The sequence below is a fragment of the Juglans regia genome, chromosome 11 (genome assembly GCF_001411555.2).
Source record: "Juglans regia cultivar Chandler chromosome 11, Walnut 2.0, whole genome shotgun sequence".
NCBI classification, from domain to species: domain Eukaryota; kingdom Viridiplantae; phylum Streptophyta; class Magnoliopsida; order Fagales; family Juglandaceae; genus Juglans; species Juglans regia.
The window spans coordinates 26,649,994-26,665,477 of NC_049911.1; the positions used below are offsets into that span (position 1 = coordinate 26,649,994).

The 15,484-nt window shown below is 35.3% G+C and overlaps 2 protein-coding genes across 2 annotated transcripts; both read left to right on the plus strand.

Moving 5' to 3' along the window:
* The first annotated feature begins 378 nt into the window (after positions 1–378).
* Positions 379–2,509, plus strand: LOC109007769 (transcription factor MYB61-like). The gene is made up of 3 exons (XM_018987599.2): positions 379–732; positions 847–976; positions 1,074–2,509. The coding sequence occupies exons 1-3, from the start codon at positions 600–602 to the stop codon at positions 2,182–2,184; spliced, it is 1,374 nt and encodes a 457-aa protein (XP_018843144.1). The 5' UTR covers positions 379–599; the 3' UTR covers positions 2,185–2,509.
* Positions 2,510–11,810: 9,301 nt separating this feature from the next.
* Positions 11,811–13,957, plus strand: LOC109007768. Its single transcript, XM_018987598.2, has 2 exons — positions 11,811–13,139; positions 13,548–13,957. Exons 1-2 carry the CDS (start codon positions 12,212–12,214, stop codon positions 13,631–13,633), a joined length of 1,014 nt encoding a protein of 337 aa, XP_018843143.2. The 5' UTR covers positions 11,811–12,211; the 3' UTR covers positions 13,634–13,957.
* The last annotated feature ends 1,527 nt before the right edge of the window (positions 13,958–15,484 follow it).

Below are 15,484 nucleotides of genomic sequence, written 5' to 3' on the forward strand. Positions count from 1 at the left end.
ACTCAAGTACTGTAGTACTTGTTGTGAAGAGAGAATTAAGCAGTAAAACTTAACAAGTCAGGATGAATGAAGCATCCCAAGTATGCATCCATTGTGCCCAGAAAAAAATAGTTTTGCTGACTTCGGATGCAAGCATGGGTTGTTCTCAGATGGATTAGTGAAAATACCCCACCATTCTTGCAAGAGACATTAATTCTCAGAGTTTTGATTAGACATATGCAACGCAGCTTGTTACCATTCCTTCTCATCTTTTTATACAGACAACTCCCTCTCTCTCTCTCTCCTCTAAAAGAAAAAAAGAAAAGAAAAAACTATACTGAAAAAAGTACCTTCTTAATTGAGTGTGACTTTTCTCTCTGGGGGGCTACTTCTTAGTTCTTATATATTAATTCAACTCCCTTTCTCAGCTGCTACTTCATTTTCTCAACCTCCCTGTCACCTCTCTCTCTCTCTCTCTCTCACTACATCTTTTCTACCAAAGCTCCCCTACAAATCCATTCAGAGCCACCTCCAGCCGTTGCTGACAGTTCACCTAGGATTCAACAAACTTGCTGTTTAAGGGTAGGATATCCCTCATAGCAGGTGGGACTTGCTCCAAAATGGGAAGGCACTCTTGCTGTTATAAGCAGAAGCTAAGGAAAGGCCTTTGGTCACCTGAGGAGGATGAAAAGCTTCTGAGGCATATTACCAAGTACGGCCATGGGTGTTGGAGCTCTGTCCCTAAGCAAGCTGGTAGCCTAATTTTTACTCTTCCCCTGTGTTTTCTTATTCTCAAACTAAACCTCTCTGCAATGTTCTGAACAAGAGAAATTTCTAATCGTCCATCTCCATGTGATGAATTGGCAGGTCTGCAAAGGTGCGGGAAGAGCTGCAGATTGAGGTGGATCAATTACTTGAGGCCTGATTTGAAGAGAGGCACATTCTCACAGGAGGAGGAGAACCTTATAATTGAACTTCATGCAGTTCTCGGGAATAGGTAAATTCTTACTCTTCTCCTCGTCTAAACATTTTCCCTATGGTTGGGGCAATCATTAATGTTGTTGAACATTCTTGGAATTCTGTGGCTTCCCCAGGTGGTCTCAGATTGCAGCACAATTGCCTGGAAGAACCGACAACGAAATAAAAAATCTCTGGAACTCTTGCTTAAAGAAGAAGCTCAGGCAGAGAGGCATTGACCCCGTCACCCACAAACCACTTTCCGAGGTTGAAAATGGAGAAGACAAAGATACAGCAGGCAAAAGCCGAGACAAAATGTCGGTGGTGTCTAATGAACTGAATCTCCTCAAGACAGACAATTCAAAGCAAGAGGCAGCTTTACTTGAGCAGAGACCATCTTCAATTGCAGCAGCACAAGGCTGCTACCCATTGGAAGTTCAGGGTCCTTCCAGCTCCAAGACAACAAACTGCAGGAAGAAAAACAACAATTTGATGACAAACACACCTAGCAAGGACTTCTTCCAAGATAGGTTTGTAACATCCCACCAAGAAAGTTCCACCATCGACTGCCAGGCTTCAGATTTTGTGGGGCATTTTCCGCTTCAGCAATTGAATTATGCATCCAATGCCAGGCTCCCCGCAACCTCAAACCCCATTCAGTGGTTCACCCAAACTGGGAGAACATTTGATATGAATTCCGAGTTCACCTCCAACGCAATATCTGTTCTTTCACCTTCAACCAGCTCATTTCTTCAAACGTCTATTGGTTACAAGCCTCCACCACTTACTTTTCCCTCCGATAATGTATCCATCAACTCTTTCGCAGTGAATGGATCCCGTTACTGGGAACCAAGTGCCACCAACAACAACAGCAATTGCAGCAGTGGAAGTAGTAGCAGCGCTGAGTTGCAAAGCAACAGCTCGTTGTTGGAGAACAGCTTGTTTTCTTGGGGATTGGCCGACTGTAGCACATCAAACAAAGACACCCAAATCCATCTGATGGAAAGCCAACAACCGGAAGACATGAAGTGGTCTGAATATTTTAATAACCCATTATTGATGGCGGCTGCTTTACAAACAACTCAAACTCCACAGTCTTTGTACAGCGAGATAAAATCAGAATCGCATTTGGTAAACGATAGTTTAAGTGCTATGTGGCCTCATAACAAGCAGCAAGGTCCTTTACAATCTTCTGATATATGTGGTAAGGATATCCAAACGCTAACTGCGGCCTTTGGACATACTTAGCAAGCCATTATTAACATGTCGAGCCTCTGGTCAGCGGCGGAAGAACAAAACTGCAGAATTTCAGTTACAAGAGGCTTCAAATCCTAGCCTGTTTTCTTTAGTACAGATGTGTGCCACATATTCTTCTCTTGTATATAGGTCAGAATACAGAACATTTTCTCAGCCTCTGGGTTTGATATATTTGTGAGGAAACATTCTTGCTATTACCTTTTTCTTTCTTCTTTTGTGTGAGGTAGAATTGCAAAACAAGGCTTGGCTTGTACCGGTGTCTTTTACTCTTCTTTTTTGTTTTTCCTCAATGCATATGCTCTCTATAATGTTGCAATTCTTTCTGGTGACCATTTTGGAAAATGTCTGTTAAACTTATTCATCCAGCTTCCAGTTACTCCTTTTACCAGTAATAATGTCAAATCTCTCTGTTAGACCATGGCTCTCTCTCTCTCTCTCTCTCTCTTTCTCTGTCTCTGTCTCTCCCCCCACCTCTCTAGGGCCTAGACAATTGAATATTACATGAATAATCCTCTTAATCCAATTTCTTTTTCAAGATTATGATTCAAATGGTTGCCTATCACTGTCTTCACGGGACGCAAATCTCATTCACCTTCATAACAGTGTTTTCGTTTTCGTCCTCGGACTATTTTGAGAAAATAAAGGAAAAAAATTATCATGACATCTGCAATACGTCTCATTTGCTTGATTTGCGAGACTCCGAGTTCGAGAGCAACTGCTATCTCTTCTCCTCTCTTCTTGTACACACGTGTGCATGCTCCCACACATGCGCGCGCACGAGCGCACACGCACGAGAGCGCGTTATGGGTGTCACCATATAGTCCAGAAGAGGGTGGCTCACAAATGAATTGAGAGTTGTTCACTTTGAAGTCCGTACAAAGAGATGGTGACTCTCAATCTAATAACGGCCATATGTTTTCTCCATGGCTTGTAGCTTCTTCAAGGCAAATAGCATTATCTTAAGGAGCACTTTGGAATAAATAAATAAATAAAAAAGGAAGAAACTTCCAAATGCAGAGGAAAAAAGGGATAAAAAAAAAAAAAAAAAGTCCAATAAGACTACTTATCTACCCAGCTTCTTGGATGCTGCCAAGATGCTTGGTATTAAAGACCAACCCCACTTGGTTGGCACCACCTGGAAAAGGTCTCTTCGAAATGCAAGACCAAATGGCTCGAACGGGAAGTGAGGAAGGGAAGAACACAAACTTTAAGAAGCAAAGGATCTTTATATTGCAAAATTGGTTTGCTTTCTGAAATCCAATGTTACTTTGTCTTGATCATGCAAGTTAGATGCATATTATGTGCTAAACCAGAATACATTGAATACAAGTTCTACAAAGTTATTGCGAATTGAACAAATAGCAACTTCCTTTCTGTCCATTAAAACTGTGGAGTTTCAGTTCAACACTTTGCGAAGATTTTGGGGGTAAAGAACATCCAACATATAACTAAATTTCCATAAGCAGAGCAGAAATTAATACATAATCAGGAAGCTAACTTGTCTAGGAAGACCAGAATGTAAGGTAGCTTCTACACAGGCAAACTTTTACAGTTGCCATCGAGGCATCTGAGTAATATTAAAAGATCACTCTGTTCTGCATATCTGTCTTGTTACTAAAAATTCTAAAATTCTGGTCTGTACTTTTGTTGCTCTACCCTCACTTAAGGTAGAGGGAAAAACCATGTACAAGAAAGAAACAGAAACGAGGCTGCTGTAAAGCAAAGCTATACAGTTTTTATCTACATCTGAAATAAGAGCAACCTAATCTGTTCAAGGCCACTACTTCTCTAGGAATACATCTTCGACCCAAGAAATGACAAGAAGTTCCCCCTCGCATCCCACTTTGCAAAATAATCAGCAACATCATTCACCTCTTTGAAGACATGATACACTTGAAGTGATAAGGAATTCATGATTTCCATAAAGCCTAACCGGTCATTATTGGAAAATGAAGCAGAAGCTAGAAGCAGTAAAACTAACAGTTTTCAGGAGAAATTAGCAGTTCCAGTTTGTTAAGAATTATAATACAAATAATAAAATCTACATATTCCCATTATCTTAAGCTTTTGAGACAAGTGATGATTGTACGAATGAGAAAAATAGCCTGCTAGTATGTATGGCTCGTATTTCATTTATATAGCATTTACAAGATACAAAAACAGAGGACAAAACAAAGGTTTACAGTTGTACAAGAAATAAAAGAAGGAAACTATACAGCTGTGAAAGAATCCTATGGCAATGCTATTTACAGTAGTGCAAGACTAACGTTATGCTTAAAATAAGAAAGAAATCACATCAGCTGTTAAGAGCAGAGATCTGAGGAGAAAATCATGGAGACCAGAGAATCATGGAGTTATGGCTGATATGTCTCTTAAGTGATTTCACACAGTTCTGTAAACTAGTTAAATTGTGGTAAGTTTAGAGACGTCAACTTCCTTCATGATTATCTATTCTTGCAAGACGAATCATGCATACTTTGAAGACTAATATGTAAGTTTCAGAACACCATTATGAAATTTTAATTGGAAAGTAAAAGTCAAACTCCACATTGAATTGCGGGTTTTAATGTCATGCATGATGCATCGCGCTGAAGTTAACAAAGGAATATGGCCTTAGCTGATTGCTCTTAAAAGTTGGGTAAAATACCCAAGCAAACCATACAATAGTCAAAGCAACAAGGAGAGTGCTTTGTCTTTGAAAAGTAACTCCTAGTAGCAGGAATAGGTTGATTTTGGTTTGCTTCTAATTAAAATGAAAATTGGAAATAATACTGATAACTTCTAACAGATCGAACGATATTGGTGTATTACCATAGCAATCAAGAGAACTCAGAAAAAAAAAGTTGATACTACTTTCTATCTCAATCTGATAAACAGTCTTTTCTTTACAAAATAAATATGTAAGACCATACCCATATTGAGTGATAAGAGTAGGTGGTTTATGGAATCCGATATTATTTGAGAAGGAAAAGTTCTTGTTTATAATAGTTTCAATAAAACTCTAATTATATCATTGGCTAGTCTTTTTAGAGTATAAGCTCAGTATTAAGGCACATGTTTCTTCTGCCTCAGATCTCACTGCCTCAAAGGAAGCTTCTCGTGAAATCGACTCCAAATCAAAACAGAAAGGAATAACCGAATCCTCATAGTGGAATGCTGTGAAAGACTGTAGAAATATTCTTTGTAACTGAATGCATTTCATGCATAGGATTTACGCCTGTAATAGTGGCCTGATATCGTCTATAAATACTGAGAAACTATGTACTACTGTAGCAAGGAAAATTCAGTTCAAAAATGAATTTGTGAAAAGGAAAGTCTGATTGAGCTATTTTATCAAGCACCTTTCGTGCACCTATTTTTTCTTTCCTCTTTACTCAGATATGACTTGGACCTCCCTTTACTCATTACACTAAATAAACATGAAACTGACAATAACCAAAGGATGCGAGTAGTGCCACCTTAAAATGTGTTGTCGCCTTGGTTTAGAAAAGTCTGTTGGAATAGTAAGTGCAGAGTAGATCGAGGATGTGAGGAAAGAAAAAAGTTAAAAAGAAAGAGGAAGAGGAGGAGGAGGAGAGAATTTTGGGCTGCCTTTGCTTGAACTTTTGGGCTGCTACAACTTGGCCTCAATACTTTTTTAGCATTTGTGTGGACTTTATTTCTCAGTTTGGATGGCCAATTGGGCCCATTGGGCCCCTTGTTTACTTCTCTACAGATAACCCCAAGTCCTTCCCTTTCTTTGAACTCCACATCCTTGGACCTTGTACCCCACTTCTTCTTTAGGAAAATACTTTAAACACAACAAAATTACACATCAATAAATTTATAAATTGATATAATTTGATGTGTTACATTATTTTATTAAATTATTTTATTGTAAAGTAGATTTAACAGATCTTACAAAACCATATCAGTTTATAAATTTAGTTTGTATAATCTTTATGTATATTGCAATTTTTTTTTTTCTAATTTGATTATTCATTCTTCTTCTATATTTGAATGTTTTAAATAAAAAACTTGATAAGTCTCGTTGCTACTATTGCTTTTCATCCCCATTAAGCAAATGATTTCATTGGCCAAAACAACCCCAACAACTAACAACTCGAGGGGGCGTTGGTCTATTTCTTCCTCATTAGATCAGGGACACGAGGCCATGCATACGTCTGGCATTTCCAGTCGACAAGCACTGATATTTATTATCACCGCAGTCCCAGAAAAACATCATATAAATTCTGCAAAAGGGCCTACGTTCTAATTTGTACCTTCTTTTTTTTTTTCTTTTTTTACGAGCAAAACACACAGAATGCCACTATATTTATTAGTAAAATAACAGTCTCCTTCACCGTCCTTCTATTCCTGAAAACTACATGAGCCTTCTTGATCGTGACTCTTGAGGAGAAGAAGATAATGCATGTGGGTCACCCATATCTTTAATTTGTTTAGAACTTTAATGGAGCCTTAAGAGTCTCAGACCAATATATATATATATATATATATATATATATATATATTGAATGCGAAGATAGCAGGAAAGTAACCTAAATATACTTTGTTTAAAAAATAAAAGAAATAATGCCACCTGTATGTACGTAACTATTTCCTTATTTATTTTAGTGGTTCTCAATCTGATTGAAGCCTCTTGTTGAGCATCGATTGGTAGCTACGTTAATATCAATCTGATCATGATCTTCTCAAGAAAGTAATGGTTGAAGCCTGGAGGGGCTTGCAGCTTTGTGTAAATTATATATTTATATTGCATTCTAGATGCAGCATGCATGGTCAAACTTGAGGAGTTCTTTCTTTCTTTCCTTTTTTTTTTATTATTTAATTTTATTAAGTCCGTTACGCGGTATGTACGCGGTCAATGCATGCTATATATGAAAAAATAGTAGTCTAATTAGGATATGTATTAATAGGGTTTAGACGACTCGGATTTATATATGAAATGATGATGAAGCTGATGAATAATTAAATGATAGAAAGCGATAACACAAAGGTGTACGTGTAGTAGTAGTACTTTATAAGGTGATTGAAAAATTAGGATCAGGATGGAGCTAGCACATAAACTTCTTTCTTGAAATACAAAGAATTTGTAACTTTCAAACTAATTTGTATTTTGCATGGATGGTATTCCTTAATTGGTCAAAAATGATCGTTATCAATGGATGTGATTATCCATCATGCATGACTAGTAGGATGGTTACACCTCTTAATTAATTTGCTGGTGCTATGACTTAATTGGGTTCAAATAGCTTTCAAGCGAGATAAATGGGTACGTATGAGTTAAGATCAGGATCAACTTAATAAGATCTTGAGAAAAATGTTTCATTTATCATGATTGTGAGTGAAGAAGATAATTAATTTACTTGATATATTTAGCTTTATTTCATTTCCCGATAATTAGTTATAAATAATTAGTACATGCGCGCGATTCCATATACACATACATATATATATATGTATGTATGTATATATATACATATATATATATATATATTCTCATCCCTCTGATCCTTGGAATTACCATAGTCTAAAACAAGTCTTGGAATCACCAAGAATTACAAGATATTTCTTAAAAGAGAAAATATATTTGTAACCGTGAATTGTGCAATTACTGGATAATCATTTTGAAAAAAATAAATAAAATATGAGATATAAAAAAAATTAATTTTTTAATAATAGACCTTACTTTTTTTCAAAATAATTACGCGACGTTTATGCATTTCATAATTATATATAGAATTACTTGATTGCACGAGTCCTATATATATATATATAATTCAAGTTGAAATTACTAGATTTACTAAACTACCAAATTTGTTTATTCCAATCTAAAAAAGATTTCATGTTTTATATTAAATAAATACTATTTATTATTTCAAATAAGATACAAAATATAGTATTCTCTGTCGACACTCAATTTATAGATTTCGAAAATAGATTTTGATATGACGTTAATTAATTAATATAATTCAAGGGTCGGTGTTTGCTGCTAATTTATATAGCAATCCCATAAGAGTTTTAGAGTATTTTCCAATAAAAAAACGTCGGCCAGATATTATAATTAGTAGTATAATTAATAATAGAAAAATGCAACATACACCAATATTTTTTTTTTAAGATTTGTATTTCTTTATTTTTTAGTATTATATTTGTTTATTTTTTATTTTATTTTTTAAAAAACATACAAAAAAATATATATTTAAAATATATTTACTCTATCGATATCGAATTCTATACCTTTTTTATCAGCAGCTTCAACACCTCCCTTAATAATATCAACAATCGATTCATTATTTATTTGTTTATTATTAAAAAAAAAAAAACAACAATAGTCGCAGATCAAATGTATGTGAAACATGGTGGACCCATATCTCTCAAATAAGGGCCAGGTGGGCATGTGTGATTGAAGAAGATGGTGCTGGTGAGTGGACCCAAGTGGGCCATGTGGTGTTGCAAATTTTTGTGTATAATAATGAAATAATTAATTGATTGATCAAAGGAGGGTTTAGGAAGACTGAAAACAGGAACAGGTGTCTCATCTTGATCTCCCCATACAGCAAACACGGTTCGTTCACACGTCCTCTGTCGGCGGGAGATAGAAGGGCCCAAAACCATGGATCCTGCTTAATGCACGCTATCTGGTTTCCAATACTTTTTAATTTCAAATACTGTTTTTTTTTTTTTTTTGGTTAGTGTTGCGTATACCTGTAATTTTATACTTAGGTCCTATTTGAATAGTAAAAATATTTTATTTTATTTTATTATTATAATTTTATTAAATTTTTATATAAAATATAATAAATAATTTTATTTTTTTAATTTTTAAAATAATAATAATAATAATAATAATAATAATAATAAATAATACTCAAATAATTTTTTATTCAATTTTCAATTTCCATCTAAATTAAACAGCACCTTTAGAGCATTGGCAATGATTTAGTTATTGACAAGTCTAAAATTTTAAAAGTTGAGGTTTTGATAGCCAAAACCATTGGAAGGGTTAATTCACATTAAACTATCTATTTAAAAGTTAAAATAATAATATAATATTAATTTTTTTAATATTAATTTTTTAATATTTTATAAATACACTTTATATATTAATTAATAATTTAATTTTTACTTAAGATTATTATTTTTCAACTACTTTTTTCATTAACCTAATTATTCAATAGTAGCCATTGGGAGTATTTTTAAAGTAAAATATTATTTTGAAGATAAATAATAGCTAGCTAAATTTGGAAAAAGTGATAGATTTACTGTAGGTCAAAAGTAGAGTCTTGAAGTTTTGACAATTCCAATACAGACAACTTTTAAACTACTTAGCTAAAATTTAGCTAAGCACTGGCCTTAGGCCAATGAAAGTGCTTTTATTTATTGATAGTCTCATTTTATTAGTATTTTTAAAAAAAATTTAAAATTTACACAATTTTTAGCAACTAACGCATCAGTATATATATAGTTATATAAGTAAAATTTATATAAATATAGATAATATTTTCCAATCTTTTTTCCAACACTGAGATTAGAATTGACTTCAATTTTACAAAGTTGTGAGCGATGATATTTCTTGAACAGTGAGTCTTTCATCTCTCCTCCACGTAGAAAATGAAAGGATGAATAATCCTCGAGTATGATCAAGTTCTTAATAAGGTCGATCACCCACAGTACCAGCTAATTAATAGAGCGATCGAGCTAATAGAATATTAGAACTGCAGATCAAGCTTCTACTAACAGATCAGGAAAGATCATTTAAAGCTTAATTAATTAATAATGAGAAAAAAAGGGATTTGAATGATCATGATATGGTTAAAAAGACTATTTATATATGTATTTCATTAATTAATTACCCTTATTGATTGAATATGAATTCAGCACCTAGCCTGCTAGAAATTAAGAACCTGGAAGGAAGTACTAATAAGTGTTAGAATATGTGGAGATGGGGTGCTTGTGGAGTTGGATGATCTTATAGAAGTTAATTAAGGTGTCATTCATACTCATGACGACCAAACCTAAACACAAATTCTATGATTTATATAGATAATTATTATTAAAAAATCCGAAATAAAAATAATTTTATAATCTACTGTATGTAATACAATAAAAAGTCGTGTAATTTAAGGGATTAATATTAATATCGTATGTCCTTATCTAATTCCAACTATATACATACATACATACATATATATATATATATATATATATATATTGGGCGGATTAATCTTTAGTTGAATGGCCAATGGTTTAGGTATTCGTGGTTGCAGGTCGCATTTATCTTCTCTTCTTATGTGCCCATGTTCACATTCAATTCTCAAGTGATATATATTTTGGAGCAATGTCCCACTCAAGACTGATGGTCCTAATATAAATGGTATTATATATATTTGTAATTTCTCATTTTGTCAATTTTATTTTTAAATTTCATAATTTATAACGTATCAATAACTGACATGTAAAGAATTAAGATTTTTATAAATTTTTCTTAAATACAAATAATATTTTTTGTCCTAATATTCCTTCATATAAATATATATAATAATAATAATAATAATAATAATATAGGAAGGGGAGCTACGTGTCTCTTGTCCAATGGTACATATGGGACTCTAGGCCAACATGGTCTCTGTATATATATCGTGAGAATTCCCTACACTATTTTATCTAAAAATACTTTACATGAGTTTGAAGATAGAAAAATAAAATGTAAATTCACCGTATTAAATATTATCGATAAATAATGTAAACATAATTTTTTATTGATGAAAATTAATATTATTTAATATATATAGATCACATCTCTCTATTCGAATTATAAAATGTATATAAATAATTATAGAACGTCAATACCCTAAATTTCCCGTAATATTGGCCAATTATCTGAGCGAGTCCTCTGCAGACCGAAACTATATCATATACAAGTTCTAACTTCTACCCCAACACGTACGTACATAGTTACATGACAACTACTACTGAATCTACGTTTACTCTACACTTATAAGTCGTAACTACACTATCTCCCTATTGTCACATGAGTCGTTTTGGTATGCTCTTTAGGACAAAATAAAAATGTAGTAATTAAACTAAAAAAAAAATGCGATTAGAAGATTTTTTGACCCTCAATTTTCAAAATAATCGAGATTATTAAACACCATCATACATTTATTTGCGCACGTAAATAGTATACGTATCAAACCAATCGAGCGTCAAATATTTCAAATTCTACATTCATTATCAATCATGTTGTGTTTCTACCCACGATCACAAATATGGATCAAATAGAGATAGTAATGAAAAAATATATTCATCATTTTATAATCATGTGACATTAGATGATAGGTTTATAAGTGAAATATAATAAATAGTCTCTAATTATATAATGTTATATAATGAGAGAATGATAAGAATTAAAATGATAAGTAAAATTATATGCAAAATATCAAAATAATTGAATACTTCCTCTTTGAATTTGGAATTTTTAAAATTTTATGTCGTATAATGGGGTTGTATTTGAGACGCTCCACCCCTTGTGCATGTTGTGGACTTATTTAAATAAATGAATGTCTGATTATTATATAAATAAAATATTGTACACATTGAGCACACGAGGTGACACCTAGAATCATTGATAATGGAAGCCACGAAGGCTGGAGGGGTAACTTGGGAAACAGGAGAACTGGTGCTACGGTATAAATAGGGTCGTTAGCTGCAGCTGTCGACTCTACTTCCATTTTCATCCTTTTATTGTCATCATGATTCATCAAGGCAGAAACAAATGATTCACAAAAGCCCAAACGCCACTCTCTCTTTCTACATTTATTATTCGCTCGCTCTCTCTCTCTCTCTCTACTCAGTTTTACTTTGATTCACTCGTAAACGCTTTACCTTCTTCACTTGTTTTCTTTCCAATATCTATTTTTCTGACTCGTGCTTGGTCTGGTGCTAGCACCAATAATTGATCAGACTTTAATTGTTTGGTACCAAGTTGGTATCTGCGTGGAGGAGACTGTTTGAGATGGCTTCAGATGAGACTATGACCATCCACTCTTCAACACAGGAAGATGACTACGATGAAGATATCTATGATGGGTATGATCATGATCAACAACCCCATCCCCTGATCAACCTGTCTAGGCTTTCCGTCTGTACGAGCAGTTCTAATTTGTACGAGAATGATCATGAAGATGATGATGATGATGATGATGATGATGTTGGCCATGGGAACTACTATCAAGCTGCAGAAGGAGACAATGGCATGAGGATGTTCATGTCACGCTTGTCCATTGAAAGCTTTGATGCAGACGAGGAATACTCCGATGAAAAAGAAGGCAAAGAACTAACGGGGTTGTCACCTGATTCCGACAGCGAACAGGGTTGTTTTTCACTCCCGGCGACACCACGTCGTAGGAACCGGGGTCACGGGCTGCTGAATCAGAATCATCAGCAGCTGATAGGGGTCAAAGAGTATGCGAGCGAGAATGAAGCTCAAAAGGGTCTTCTAGCAAGAAAGAAGACGAGGAACAATGTGAGGAGAAGGAAAATCATCAGGGAGAGACGTCCGTTGGAAAAAGCAGGTTGGGAAAACTTTGACTGCAACAAGATGAGTAAGAACAACATGATGATGGACATGGGCGGGATGGATGCCGCGGGGGTTAATAATTCCAATTGCCAAAGCGTCAGTGGGGAAAGCGACCAGGGCAGTGCGGGTGGCGGTGCTGGCGGCTGTAGTGGCGCAGGGGTGATGGTGATAACCAGGCCAAAGGGAGGCAGGAGGTCTCTGTGCATGGACTTGGAGGAAGTGAAGGCTTGCAGAGATCTTGGGTTTGAGTTGGAACACGAGCGCATGCTGGAGATGCCCTCTGGCCTCTCTATTTCCGGTTCACCGCTTGACACCAGCAGTGGCGGCAATTCCCCCATTGCCAACTGGCGCATCTCCAGCCCAGGTTAGTGCTCATTGCCACTCTCACATACGTGAACGCAAACACACAACAGGAGAACAATTATAATATGAAAAGACATTGTAGCTAGCTAGGCAATATGTTCGATTCGTACGTCTTGTGCACGCTTACATGCAATGCCTTCTTCTATCCATGTAACATTTCATTGTGTATGAATTTTCAACTGAAATTAGGATAATTAATTATGTTACATTCCTCCATAATTTAATCCCATACAAACTTAACGACAAATTTGATGATGGTGTTCATTGGTATAGCTAGCATGCGTGCCTAGCATGCGTGCTGTGGTGTGTGCATTTGAACCATTAATTCTTGATTGGCTTGAGTGAAAAGAAAGATATCATAGATTGCATATATCACGACTAATCGAGTGCTGAACGTACTGTGACTTAGGTGATGATCCACGAGACGTCAAGGCTCGGCTCAAGGTGTGGGCACAGGCTGTGGCGCTCGTATCAACATCTCGACAGGGAAGCTGACTACTTTTCTAACTTACATATATCCAACTTTTTTTTTTGTTATTTCTATTTTTTTTTTTTTTTCGAGCCTGTGTTTTAGTGGGACGAAGAATGTTGTTTCTTCATCTCTCTTTCGATATTGAAAGAGTGGTCCTTTTTTGCAGCGTTTCTTCAATTTTTTTCCTGGGATTGTTGGTATTTCATGAGGTGCAGTTTTCTATTTGGTTGCGCACTGCTTTTCAATTCATATGTAAATCTCCTCACTGTATATATAGCACTATAGCCAGATTGAGGATGGAACAGTACTGATGATAGACTATAAACACAGTTGATCAATACTAGTTAGATTTTCTGAAATTGTTTAGCTTTAGCATCTTGATTGACTCGATTACTTACTGCTTTGCTTGGGATCGCGTTAGAGTATAATTTCAACAATTAAATTTAACTGTGTCCGTCAGCCTAAGATTTCAAGACAAGTAGTGCTGTACATGTACACAACTCAAAACTCTTACTATAGACAATAATATTGTGAGTCAAGATGTATTGGCAAAGAAAATGCGCATCAGCTAGCAAGTAACCAAAAGTTGATGTGAGATAAAAAGGTGATGGATTAGACACAACTGCACAAAGGAAAATACCGTAAGTGATGCTATGTTTAATCTCAGTTTGAGGGTACTTTTATCGCATCATTCAATTTTCGAAACCCCAAAGGCGATTTCTGAACAGGCACCAAGGTGGTGCCATAGTAGTTTTTATTTCATTCATTGTAGTGAATGCGAACACCTGGGTACCGCTCAATTCAACACCAATGGTACACTTAAAAAGAGGAAACTGCGGGTGCAAATTTAGTTAGGCCTTGTGCTCTGCTAGTAATGAGTTAAAAAAATGAATGGATTTAAGCACCTTATGATATATAGCTCATGCAAAAACCGCCCCAAAAGTACAAAAGGTTGCCACTAACACTCATTATAGGCATTTAAACAACATGCTTAACCCAACATCCAACCTTTGGGATTCGAGGAATCACTTTCCCTACATCCACATCCATTACTACCAACATTAAATATCACAATTTCATATAAAAACGTAAAGAGAAATGTGGCTTGATTTGAAGATTTTGTGATGGTGTCAATGAAATCCATGATCTCTCTAAATGGAGATAGCATCAATCATATTCGACTCCCACGGGGCTAATTGGACCCCATGCGGGTACTGAATTAGGAACATGTTATGGGCATCAAGAAGACACTTAACAGATATAGGTGGGTAGAAGTAATCCTTGTGGATTGGGAATATGTCATGGTGGCTATAGCATCACTGCAGAAGAAGGCACTAATCTTAGTTTCTAACACCAAAATTGGGAGGAGAATTGAAAGGGTCTATCTAAGATATTGAAAGCCAAGAAACTCCGAAGACCATGAGCGTGTGATCTGTGTCTAATAACAAAGAAACTTCCTTTAGACAGACCGCACATGACGAATGACAACAAATTCGGTACTTTCTAGACTAAAGAAGGGTGGGTAACAGGAAACTCAATCACCTAGAAGATTGGTGCTTCAGAAATGGTAGGATGGGTACTTTTCTTTAGCATCATCAAATGCAAATCAATTCAATGGGAGAAACATGATACCACTTTGGTTTTCCTCAAGCCTTAAATTCTGACGTCCAATGTTTCTTCTCAAAATAACGGTTCAAAATTTTCATTTGCTGTCATTTAAAATCGGGCCACTTACAAATTACTTACAAGACCTTTGCTTCAGAACTACTTTGTTTTTTAGGTTCATGGAAGTTAGAAAGTCCCCCAGTATGGAAACCTAATTATCAGAAGTTGAAATCTCCTAATGGCACGTTCCATCATAAGTTTGACAGCTA

Bases quoted from the DNA above. Each gene is read 5' to 3' on its own strand.
- LOC109007769 (XM_018987599.2), top strand. From the start codon at position 600: ATGGGAAGGCACTCTTGCTGTTATAAGCAGAAGCTAAGGAAAGGCCTT. The intron at 733-846 runs GTAGCCTAATTT...ATGAATTGGCAG, and splicing joins CTCTGTCCCTAAGCAAGCTG to GTCTGCAAAGGTGCGGGAAG. The intron at 977-1,073 runs GTAAATTCTTAC...TGGCTTCCCCAG, and splicing joins CATGCAGTTCTCGGGAATAG to GTGGTCTCAGATTGCAGCAC.
- LOC109007768 (XM_018987598.2), top strand. From the start codon at position 12,212: ATGGCTTCAGATGAGACTATGACCATCCACTCTTCAACACAGGAAGAT. The intron at 13,140-13,547 runs GTTAGTGCTCAT...ACTGTGACTTAG, and splicing joins CTGGCGCATCTCCAGCCCAG to GTGATGATCCACGAGACGTC.